Raw genomic sequence first — 12,637 nt, 5'->3', positions numbered from 1 at the left:
CTTATGATTTGGTTCCAAATAGGCTTGACTTCAGTGGCTGTGAAAGTGCTGACTAGAGGCAAAAAAAAAGAAGAAAGAAAAAAAATGATATCAAGGGAAACATTGACCATTGTTGGTTGAATATGTATTAAAATTGTAGTAGCTGTCAGTTTATTGCACTTCAGTATCTTCTGCTAGTTCCAGTAAGACTATCACGTATCAGGAAAAATTGTAGAGATGTAGGATATTGACCTGCAGGGTACAGTTAGCCTGTGAACCTGCTGCCATAGATGTTACTTTTGGCGGTTGCTTTCTCTCCTAAGTATAACTTTTAAAAGCTGAAGAACAGAATAATTGAAGCCATGTATCTTGAATAGAAAGCACGTTTTCAGGATATCTCTCTTAACTTTTTCCTTTTCCCCACTGGTTCACCTAGGCCGATGCAGATAGTTTTTACATGGCATGCAATGGCCGCCAGTTCAACTCAATAGAAGATGATGTTTGCCAGCTGGTCTATGTGGAGAGGGCTGAAGTACTGAAATCTGAAGATGTAAGTGTGAATAATTCTTATATTTGATATAAACATATCAGAATGGTATAAAGTTGAAAGTTAAGATATCTGTGGAAATGTCCAGAATAGGCCAGTCCATAGAGACAGAAAATAGATTAGTTGCCAGAGGCTGGGGGAGAGAGAAGTGAGGAGTGACTGCTAACAAGAACAAGGTTTCTTTTGGGGGTGATAGAAATGTTCTGGAATTAGATGGTGGTGTGATGGTTGCACAGCCTTGTGAATATACTAAAAACCAGTTTAAACTGGCAAATTTTATATATGTGAATTTTATCTCAATTTTTAAAAATTGTCCAAAGTATTTTTTTTAAAAAAGGATATTATCTGTGTTGTTGAAATTGAATATGTATCTATTCCAGATGGATGAAACATTGCCTGGAGCCTAAAAGAAATGTTTTTGTTTGAAATATTAACCCTTAATCCTCGTCCTGATTTTTGATTCTGTTTTGATAGCAATTTATGATTCCTCTGATCTCCCACCCTCCATGGGAAGCTTTCCTATAATACGTGCTGTTTGAATCATTTTATAAAGTAGTAGATCCAGCTCGGTTATGCTTTTAATATTTCCTTTCTTTTAAAGTAGCCCTAAAGGTCTTTTTACCTTGAATTCAGCTTGATAGGAATAAGTTCTGATTAGATTGTTCTGTCATTAGATTAGGTAAAATAAAAATTGGCAAAGGATAAAATCAGTCTTCCCTTTTGCCAGTTGCTGGGCAAGGCCTCAGTTTTAGAAATTCCTTTCTCTGAATGAACACGGCTTCTTGAGAGATTTCCTGTAAATATCTTCTCTTCAGGGACCGTAGATTAATGTGACTTTTCTCAGTGTGTCCTTATTTGTACGCCTTACCTTTGCCTCAGTAGTCCCACAGTTGGCAGGGCTTGGGTCAGACACCGCTGTGTTAGAGGTGCCTTTCTTGACCACCTAGATTGTTATGCCCACTATTTCACACCCTGTTCTTTCATAGCACTTATAAACATAGGTAATTATACTTTTTAAAATGTTTGAATTTTGTATCTCTCTCTACTAGAGTCTAAGCTCTGTGAGGACAGGGACAGACTTTGTTTTCTGGGACTTACTGAATCTGTTTTTGCTCACCACTGTCCCACACCTAGAACAGTGTCTGGCACACATAGCAGGGAATTAATAAGTATGTGCTAAATGACTAAATAAGTAAAATCACTGTTGTTGATACTGTTAGCACTTAGTGGAAAGTGTCAAGTTTTAATTTACTCTGTGGAAAAATCATTCAGATACACTCCTGTTCTCCTGCTTTTATTCCTTTGTGTTCTAGTATAGTCATGGCCATTCAGAGTTAGAGCTAGGAGTCTGGTAACAGAAGATTCTGGCAGCAGTCTCCCTTCCTAGAATGTCAGCTCTGTGAGGGCAGGCATCCTTGTCTGCTTTGTTCGCCACTGTATCCATAGTGCCTAGCACAGTGCTGGGACTGTAGGAGGTGCTTAATTAATATTTGTTGCATGGATGAAAATCTTACCAGTTTATTTTCATAAAGCAATATTGAGAACATCCTGCCAGGAGTCAAAAAGCAACAGGAAAACTGTTGCTTTAAAAAAAAAAAAAAAATTAGAACCCGTGGATGACAAGTGAGGCTTATTCGAGATGTTTCCCTGTAGGGTGCCAGCCTCCCTGTGATGGACCTAACGGAGCTCCCCAAGTGCACAGTGTGTTTGGAGCGCATGGACGAGTCCGTGAACGGCATTCTCACCACCTTATGTAACCACAGCTTCCACAGCCAGTGTCTGCAGCGCTGGGATGACACAACGTGAGTGCAGGAGGTCACCCCCCTACCCTGTCAAAGCTCATTATTACCCTTTCCCAGAATTAAGAACAGCCGCCCCCCAAAATGAACCACTCCAAGTATTTGACTTTATAAACCTGGGTACCACGATGGTGAAGAGGTCACATAGAAGGGCCTTCTGTGTTTCTTCTTTGCTTTCCTCAGTTCACGTGAGGATCAGCATTCCTAGACCAGGTCCCTTTTAGTATGCCAATTCTGAATCCTTACGGAATGTCCCAAAGCAGCATGAATTGTTCTTTCCTTCAAAGAGCTAGAAAATGAGGTGGGGCGGGGGGGAAGTTTAGCTTTGAGGCTCTCATGCTAAAATGACATCCAGGTGTAAAATCTTGTTTATCACCTGCACTTTATGTCTACTCTTTACTTTGGCTTTCTTATCAAAGAGTGCTGGGCTACAGCAATCTGACGTTTTGGATTTATCATGTTGTTGATGGCTCGGTGGCCAGTAGTAACAGTAGTCACTGAGTATGAGGCACACACACGCCCATGGTCTCCTGTTTCCCAGTGCAACAGAGGCCCTATTTGTACGGTGGCATTGTGCAGACAAAGAACTGAGGTGTAACCTGTACTTTTTTTTTTTTTTTTTTTTTTCAGTCAGAGGTTGCTGCTCCCTTTGCAAACTGCATTGTGGGTCTTAGCTAGAAAGGCCTCGTGGCCTTCAGACGCTGGCCTCGTGGGTTTCCCAGTACAGAGAGGAAGGTGCAGAATCAAATAATCACACAAATAAATGTGAAATTACAGCCATTGCAAGTGTTACAGAGGAGCAGCGTTGCAGCATTGTGACTAGAGAATAGGGCCCTGACACAGCCAGGGCTGTCTGAGAGGCAGCATCTCAGGGAGAATGAATAGGAGTTAGCCAGGTGAACAGCGGAACCGGCGAGAAGGCAGTGTAGGGGAGGGGGTGTGCATGGGAAGGGGGAAATCACCTTCCAAAGCCCAGGAATAAGGAGGGGTGAACGTCCACAGGAGTCTCTGTTCTCTGCCCCCACGTGGTCAGCTTTACAGAGCAGGGGCCCTGGCTGCCTGTTCCCTGCGGTGCCGCTCACACTTAGCAGGAGGCGTGGTGCATAGGAGGAGCTCAGTAAATATCTCTGAGCAAATAGACCCTGGCTTTTCCATGGCTTGTTTACCTGGAGAAGAATCTTGCCCCAGTTCTGTAGAGTCCTTGGTCAATTCTGGGGTATCATTTGAGGGTTCTTCAGAGAATTGTCCAGGCTTAAATTTGCCTTGAGTAAAGCCACGCTGAGATGTTTGTGTTGCATAAAGTGTCTGTCTGTATCTTGTGTCCATCTGCTACACCGTTTAAGTTCTGGATGCTTCTTTGTTTCCTGCCACTCCAATTTTACTTTCCGTACAAGTTAATTTTTGTAAAACCATAGCATTTTCAAGTTGGAAGTTTCCTCAGGGACCATCTTGTCCAACCTCCTCATTTTATAGAGGAGGAGACAGAGGCCCAGAGGTGAAAATTAGCATGCTCAAAGTGTCATGACAGAGAACGAATGCCAGAACTGGGTCCAGAATTCAACCCACCGGGCAGCTGCCCTCAAAACCATACCGTGCCTTCAGCAAGTGGGTTTTGAGCCTCTCTATGTGCACAGTACAGTGCTATGTGCTGAGGGGGAGAGAAACAAACACAGACCCTCCTCAGGAACAGTGATCTGCTAAGGGAGAGTCACACATACATGTGTGCATACAATTCGAGATAGAGATGAGAGAGAGCCAGCTCCCCCGCTGGGGTGGTCTGGAAGGGCTGCTTACAGAAGGCGGTCTTGGTACCACGTCACGAAGGGTGGTTTTTTGTCAGGGAAGGACATTCTGAGAGGATTTCCCCAAATATCTCCTCAGGAAAATAAGATTACAACTCAAAATTATTTTTGAAGGGAAGGCAGGAAGAATTGAATGAACTGTTATTTTTTAATAGACAGGTGAGATGGTATATCATAGAGTGCTAATTGTATAGTACAGATAAGTTTATTTTTATAATTTTCCCCCCTTTTTCCTTTTTATCCTCAGGATCATACATTTCGGAAAGATCATTTTGGCACAGTATAGAAAATTAGATTTCAGAATTCGTTTGCTGTTTTCTTATCCCACCACTACCACAGCTGCCACAAAGACTGAACTGATGACACAGAGCTAGTTCCTACTTTTGACAAGACTGCTTGTGGCATCCTAGCTGCCACTTTTTTTTTTTTTAATACATTTATTTATTTATTTATTATTTATTTTTGGCTGCATTGGGTCTTCGTTGCTGTGCGCGGGCTTTCTCTAGTTGTGGCGAGCGGCGGCTACTCTTTGTTGTGGTGCGCGGGCTTCTCATTGCGGTGGCTTCTCTTGTTGCGGAGCACGGGCTCTAGGCACGTGGGCTTCAGTAGTTGTGGCTCGTGGGCTCTAGAGCGCAGGCTCAGTAGTTGTGGTGCATGGGCTTAGTTGCTCCGCAGCATGTGGGATCTTCCCCGGCCAGGGCTCAAACCCATGTCCCCTGCATTGGCAGGTGGATTCTTAACCACTGGGCCACCCGGGAAGTCCCTAGCTGCCACTTTTGTTACTTCTTCAAGTTTGTCCTGTCTTCTCTTTTGGCACTAAAGAAAGAGACAGACTAAATCCTTTAGCTTTCTCTTGGGAAACACAGTCCTTTATCTGTGATAAGAACTTAGTGTTCTTCCTGCTTATTTCCATTTCTTGGTTTTATCTATTCAGTAGGGTAACAAACTGATACTAGTTATATCTTGAACATTCTTTCTTCTTGGTGCCAGTTCACTTAGCCTCAACTATCACCTACTTTCTGTCATTTTTGCCCATTGGCCACAAATATTCGTGACTGGTACTTAGCATTATTTTGTCTTGAGTATAAGGGTTAATGGATTTTTTTCAATTTTTTTTTCATTTTTATTGAGGTATAATTGACAATCAAAAATTGTATATATTTAAGGTGTACAACTAGATGACCCGATATACATCAACACTGTAAAACACTCACCACAGCCAAGCAAGTCAGCATATCCATCACTTCACACCTTTACCGTTTTCCCTTTTTGTTTTTACTTTTCTTTTTTTTTTGTCGTGAGACCAACCAAGCTCCACCCTCTTAGTAAATTTCAAGAACACGGTACAATATTGTCAATTATAGTCAACATTGATGTATACCAGTTCTCTAGAACTTACTCATCTTGCATAACTGAAAGTTTGTACCTCTTGACCAACATCTCCCTGTTTCCCCCTTTTCCCAGCCCCTGGTAGCCACCTTTCTGCTCTGTGTATCTATGAGTTTGGCTTCTGTGCCATTTTTATTGGCTTTTTGTAAATTGAAACTTTAGTACTCACCGAGCACTGGTATCTTTTTCCAGATGAAATTCATTGTATGATAAAATGTTGTATGTGTTTCATGAAGTACATTAACTTTTTTTTTTTTTTTAGTGAAATTTACTACAGAATTTAGTTTCAACTCTTAGGAGCAACCTTGAGAGGACAGGGTACATTTTGGATGATTTAAAACTTTGAGAAGTGGGGATAAGGTAGATTGAAGTAAAAATACATTGTGGTTAGCCAGACGTGAAACAAAATTAACAATTCGTCTCAAGTCTCTAATTCTAACTTATAAATATTTAGTTCTTTGATTACGTAAGCTTTAGACAGAAGAGTGGAGAAAGATATGAGGCAGATCAAGATTTTTCCCTTATCCTCAGCTTTATCAAGATTTTGTGGGACTTCCCTGGTGGCGCAATGCTTAAGAATCCGCCTGCCAATGCAGGGGACATGGGTTCGAGCCCTGGTCCGGGAAGATCCCACATGCCGCGGAGCAACTAAGCCCGTGCGCCACAACTACTGAGCCTGCACTCTAGAGCCCGTAAGCCACAACTACTGAGCCCGCATGCCACAACTACTGAAGTCCGCGCTCCTAGAGCCCGTGCTCCGCAACAAGAGAAGCCCGTGCACCGCAACAAAGAGTAGCCCCCACTCGCAGCAACTAGAGAAAGCCCACACGCAGCAACAAAGACCCAACGCAGCCAAAAATAAATAAATAAATAATAAATAAATTAAAAAAAAAAAAGATTTTGTGTGTTTTTTTTTCATTTCGTTTGAGAATAGCTTGAAAGCATTTGTCTTTTGAATGATGTCCTTAATTACGATAAACTTAAAACTATTATATAAGAGAGGGAGGATATACAATTGCATTTTTGACTTTTGGGTTCTGTGACAGCTGTCTTTTATATTTAATCTGTATTAATTTTTTTTTGGTGTCCTTTATAGGTGCCCTGTTTGCCGATATTGTCAAACACCAGAGCCAGTAGAAGAAAATAAGTGTTTCGAGTGTGGCGTTCAGGAAGTAAGTAACAAGTGGTGGGAAAGAATAACGCACGCGGCTTCAACTGTCTGGGGTTTTCTTCTGCCCAGTGTGGCGTAAATTCTTTTCAATTCTTTTTGAGACTGATTTTTTTTTTTTTCTTTTTGTCCAGGGTCAGGCAAAAAATATAAATACACAAACTATTTTACTCCTACACAAAATACTTTATGGTTTCATTCTTTGGCCTTTGAAAACGCCTAGACTTTTGTTGATAAATTGTGATTATTTTTTCTTGCTATTTACATAGAGTTCCACAGAATCCAGAGCGAAAAACTAATTGACCCCTAAAAGCATCCTTGCTTGTTGGGTTTTAAACATATTTATTCAGAACTCCTGTAGAAACAACTCTAAACCTCATCCTGTGTCAGGCTCTCCCCTTTCCACCCCAGTGGACCAGGTCATGTGTTTTTATGTAACTAATTAGGATCTTACCTCCTTCTCGGCAGAACCTGTGGATTTGTTTAATATGTGGCCACATAGGATGTGGACGGTATGTGAGTCGACACGCCTATAAGCACTTCGAGGAGACCCAGCACACATATGCCATGCAGCTCACCAACCATCGAGTCTGGGACTATGCTGGAGGTGAACACCACTCCCATTTTCTAATTTGGATTCATTCTGTCTGAAAACGTCTCCGTCAGAACCTCTCCCCTTGCTCTCACAGCTTGAAATCTTCCTGACAGCTGTGGCAAACTCCAGTTCTCATGGTGCCCCATAGGGCACTATTTCCTTTGAATGGCCTGCATTGCACAGGATAAAGAGAGTTAATACTTACACTCTGCCCTCTCACTCTTTTTTTTTTAATTCAAATGATTTAACCCACTTTTAAAGAAATATTGCAAGGCATTTCATTTGGATCTGTAAAAACAAAATTTTGTCAGAGTTAAAGGCTTATGGAGACCCTTTTCATTCTGAAGAAACATGCCTTGGTTGACTCATTCTTTTCTTTAGATAATTACGTCCATCGACTGGTTGCAAGTAAAACAGATGGAAAGATAGTACAGTATGAATGTGAGGGTGATACTTGCCAGGAGGAGAAAATAGATGCCTTACAGTTAGAGGTAAGATATTTTATTAATAATTACTGAATACCTATGTGTACTGCTTTTTACTACTCTAACTTGAAAGGTTGTTCGGGCTTTTAATTTTGCCATATGCCCTGCATGTTAGCTTTTGTTTTAAAGATCTGTGTTGCTCTGAAGGATTATAAAAATATTTTTATTCCATCTGATTTTCTTCTTTGAAAAGCTAAGTTTCACTGAGCCTTATTACCTTCAGTGTCATGTTCCTGGTTGTCTCAAGTTCAGTATTAGTGTTGTCCTCAATAGCTGTGATAAAGCTGGAAGTCAAGAATCTTCCTGTTGGGGGGGATTCCCTGGTGGTCCAGTGGTTAGGACTCCACGCTTCCACTGCAGGGGGCACGGGTTCGATCCCTTGTCGGGGAACTAAGATCCCACATGCTGCACGGTATGGCCAAAAAATAAAAAATAAAATAAAATATATTCTTGGAAAAAAAAGTTATATTAAAAAAAAAAATCTTCCTGTTGGCATCACAGTAGCAGTTGGAAATTGAGCAAACTTGGTCAGGATGAGTTAATCCCAATAGCATCTTTCCATGCTGAGAAGCTTTTTCCCATATATTGGGCTGGCTTTTATGAATTGGACCCTTATATAGATAAAGCCATTTTTAGGGTATTCATATAATTGAAGAAGCAATAAAATTACCACAGTCTGATTTTTCTCATAGCAGTAAACTCCATCTACTATAAAATTGATGTGTAAATTTTATATTAAGGAAGGAAAAGTTTAACATCAGTCCTATTTTATAAATTTCAAAATGATTACTTTAAAAACAAATACCTTAATCTTGGGAGGAAGTGGACATTTGAAAACTTGCTCATCTGTAGACTTTTAAGGTCAGTGGAATGGCCTAAAATAGAGCTGATGTTACCATTAATAAATTATATTGATGTGAAAAAAATTCAAATCTTTTTTTTTTTTTTTAATATTTATTTATTTATTTATTTTTATTTTTGGCTGCATCGGGTCTCAGTTGTGGCATGCAGGATCTTTCGTTACGGCGGGAGGGCTTCTTTCCAGTTGTGGTGCTTGGGCTCCAGAGTGCGCGGGCTCAGTAGTTGCAGCACTCGCGGGCTTAGTTGCCCCGCGGCATGTGGGATCTTAGTTCCCCGACCAGGGATCGAACCCGCGTCCCCTGCATTGGGAGGCGGATTCTTAACCACTGGACCACCAGGGAAGTCCCCCCCAAAAATCCAAATTTTTAATGTTAAGTTTTTAGTAACTCTTCCAAATTAAGTATGTTCATTCAATGAATACTTATTGAGGGTTGCCATCTGTTAGCCACTCTTCCATGTGCTGGGAACTCAGCATTTATTGACTCCCTGCCCTTATGGAGCATACATTCTAGTGACACACACACATACATTCTTCCAATTGTCCTTTCTTTCTGTTGCTCTTTCATTCTCTTCTCTGGCCTGCAAACATGATTAGATCTCTTCCAGTCTCCTGGAATGGTCTTTCCAGAATGCAGATGTGATCTTGCCACTCCTTGGCTCTTATTTCTCGATATCATACCCCAGAGCCTTCCATAGGCCCCATCTCTCCATACCCTACACCCCAGCCTCATTGGTCTCACTTCATCTCTGAAGCAAGTCTAAACATCCGCAGCTCACATCTTGTTAGTTCTCTGGAATCTGTCTCCTCCTCCTGTCTGTGTGTCAAGAGTCCTCTCAAATCTCACCTCTCAGAAGTCCTACCGAATCCTACTGTCATAAGCCATCTATCCTTTCTCTGTAGTTACACAGCACTGTTCATTCATTCATGCACTCAGGCAGCAAACATTTCTTGACATCCAAAATGTGCCAGGCACTGGGGGTACAAAAATAAAGATATAATCCTTGCTTTCAAAGAGTTCCGAAGGAGAGAGGCAGGCAAACCGGTGATTAAGTGCTAATGTCATAAGTGCTGTTAATGATAGGCACAGTGTCGTGGGAGCCGAGAGAGGCAATTAACCCAGGGCTGGGAGTGACAGGGACAGCTTCCTGGAGGGGGCAGATGGATGAGCTGATTTGAGTTACACTTTGATTTAAAACCATGTAGTTCTTCTTGAAGTCAGCTTAAACAGAAACTTAAGGGTTTTTTTAATCGTACATTTCTCTGTTTGTCCCTGTAGATTGTAAGCCCCCAGAGGACCAAAGTGTAATTGTCCTCTCTGTGTTCCCCTGGTTTATTGAGTAGAGTGGAACCAAGGTGTAATATACATTCTGAATGTTCCTCTTAATCTTCTGCAGGTCATTAAAAGTCAGGTTTTAATTGAATTTCAGAGACTGACAACTGTGACTTACGTTTTGGTGTTCATTCTCTGTTTTTGTAGTATTCATATTTACTAACGAGCCAGCTGGAGTCTCAACGAATCTACTGGGAAAACAAGATAGTTCGGATAGAGAAGGACACAGCAGAGGAAGTAAGTTTCTGGTTTGGTGACTGCTGAAATGCCACATGCTAGGACAGCCTGATGTTGGGTGGGAGAAGGAAGAGTACAGGGAAAAAGGAATCTTAGAGAGTCTTCCTTCTCAGTCTCATCTATAGGTAGAGAACTGGTTTACCTCTAAAATGAAACCTTTGTTAGATGTCAGTTAAATCTCAACAAAGCTGGGGGCTAGTAAGGGGTAGAAAAAAAGAAAAGATTTGGAATCAGTTGGCTCACCCCAGTAACCTAACTCTACGTCAAGTTTCCAAGAAGAAGTAGTAAACCTGACTTGTCATTATGCTAGAGACTTAGCCCCAGAAGGTCGTATCAGGGAACAAGAAATTGTAGACCACAATGAGAATGAAGTTAGTCAAAAAGAGGAAAAGGAAGAGACAGAAATACGCTATTGCAAATGTAATCAACTAAGCATAATTTAAAAGGAGCAGGGAAGCAGACATATATTCTCACCTAGGATCAGTAAATCAAGAAGATTTTATTGTGTGCTGAGCCCTACACACAATTTTATTTTTTGCTGAGCCCTATACTATACTAAGTTAAGGAAGAAATAAAATACTTGCTACGTACCTGAAACAAAAGAAACCTTGGACTTAAAGGCTTGGTATTTTGGTATTTTGAGGTTGGGATGTTGTTTGTTTGTTAACTTCAATCAGGTTTTCTAGTGCCTTGTGCAATTCCATTTAAAAAACAGAAGTATGTGCATGAGGGTTTGTACTTTCAGTCAGCCAGTTGGTTTGTCAACTTGGGAACAGCTGCTTTGGGGAGCTGAATATGGGCTCCTGAGGCAACAAGATGGTGCTTTGAAACTGAAGGGAATAAAATTAGGCAGAGATGCTGAAGTGGTCACCATGGCACCTTATTGGTCTAGGGCAGTAGTCTTGAAAATTTAACAAAATAATGCTTTAAAGAAAAGGCCATTCACTACTCGGATGGATAGAAGAGAAAAGCGATGTGATTTTGGTGGAAACCCGGCCCATAGTGGCCCAGAGCTCCACCTGCTTGGTTTTCCCTTTGGCTCCAGCATGTACAGGGAACCCTGAGGGTTCCAGACCAGGGACTTTGAAAACCAGTGAGCGCCTGAGTGTTCGTGTTTAGCTAGGGCCCTGGGAACCATTACCAGGACCTAGAGACAATGTTCATAATTCAGTGATTCCCTTAGTGTTAAGTAAAGGCTTCTAAATTTTTTTAAATGATTGACTTAAATGATTATTTTTAAAGTGATTATTTTCATAACTTTGCGAATCCTCACCAGCATCTGGGCCCTCAGATGGGGGGACTGCAGAGCCGGGTTTGGGGCTCACCTCAGTGGTAGCTGGTGTAATCGTGGAGCTTAGCAGGCAGGGCCAAGCTTTCACTTTATGCCAGGCCCATGGGCGCCGGTTTCTGAGTATGCCTACAAATGAGGAGAAATCAGGGTTTTTTCATTAAGGCTTAACACCAGCTTTAAAATGATCTTTGGTGAAAAGTTCATGATGAAATTCTTACAGGAACCTTCTAAGCAATGGAAGTGCCTTTCCAGAGGGGCTTCAGGTCACTTGACATACTGTTCTGAATAGGGCTTGATTGGAGTCCATGTGGGAAGGAGGTGCGTCTGATGGCACTCACAAGTCAGAGCAGAGGTCGCTGCCACTTGGTGTCAAGTTTGGGGCTCCCAGGGAGGAGCACTGGCAACTCCACGCAGCCTCACTATTGGGTTTTTCTACGGGCTATACCAGCGTGACCACCTAAAGTGCTTTGTGCAGACCCTTGAGAGCTAAGCTCAGGATTCTCTCTGCCTTTTAAGATTCCTTAGGATTAACTGCATTCCCTAACACATGCCCATGGAAAGCAAGTCAAGGGGCAGGGAAGCTAAAAAATGTGAAACTTGGGTCTACTTTTAGGTAGGGATAAGGTAGAGGCAAGGGCAGCCCTAAATAAAAAGCTCGAAAAGGATATTTTGTTTTCTAGTAAAAAATGTCACTTATCCGTAAGTTAATCGGTGACGCAAGCCTTTTGTTCCTGCTGCTGTCCTCCTTTTGACCAGTCCTCTGTCCGTTGGCACCTCCAGCAGTAGAGCACATGCAGGGAGAAACAGTAACCGTGCGTTTCACTGGCAGAGATTCTTGGTCATGGGCCTCCTAAAAAGTTAATGTGGGGGAGGGGAGGAGCTGAAGATTGAAATTCACTGTGGACTTCAATTATAATACTATTCCAGTCCCCCGATGCCTTAGGTAGTACAATTGCTGTAGTATGTGAGCAGAGTCTGTTCTGGAAAATGAAGCTCGTACCCACTTGAAGGTTCATAGTTTTAGTGGGGCCATGTATAAGAGCATAGAGTAGGCCATCAGTACAGGTGCATTCCCCTAAAGATACCTCTTTTCTTTTTAAACCTCTAGCTCCATATAGAAATTGCTGTTTTTCCAGGTGTGGATTGTGAACTG

General features: G+C 41.8%; 2 protein-coding genes across 2 annotated transcripts in view; one reads left to right on the top strand and one right to left on the bottom strand.

Moving 5' to 3' along the window:
- Positions 1–12,637, bottom strand: part of ACAD10 (acyl-CoA dehydrogenase family member 10) — a 114,770-nt gene that overhangs the window by 60,314 nt on the left and 41,819 nt on the right. The window lies entirely within an intron of this gene.
- The window catches only part of BRAP (BRCA1 associated protein), a 30,736-nt gene that overhangs the window by 10,144 nt on the left and 7,955 nt on the right, over positions 1–12,637 (top strand). Inside the window, exons 5-10 of the mRNA XM_059893708.1 lie at positions 416–529; positions 2,180–2,328; positions 6,613–6,688; positions 7,153–7,291; positions 7,661–7,770; positions 10,104–10,193. Of these exons, the coding sequence (XP_059749691.1) occupies positions 416–529; positions 2,180–2,328; positions 6,613–6,688; positions 7,153–7,291; positions 7,661–7,770; positions 10,104–10,193 (678 nt within the window). The remainder of the gene's footprint in view (positions 1–415; positions 530–2,179; positions 2,329–6,612; positions 6,689–7,152; positions 7,292–7,660; positions 7,771–10,103; positions 10,194–12,637) is intronic.

The sequence above is a fragment of the Balaenoptera ricei genome, chromosome 14 (genome assembly GCF_028023285.1).
Source record: "Balaenoptera ricei isolate mBalRic1 chromosome 14, mBalRic1.hap2, whole genome shotgun sequence".
In the NCBI taxonomy this organism is placed as follows: domain Eukaryota; kingdom Metazoa; phylum Chordata; class Mammalia; order Artiodactyla; family Balaenopteridae; genus Balaenoptera; species Balaenoptera ricei.
This window is presented reverse-complemented; position numbering and strand designations above follow the sequence as displayed.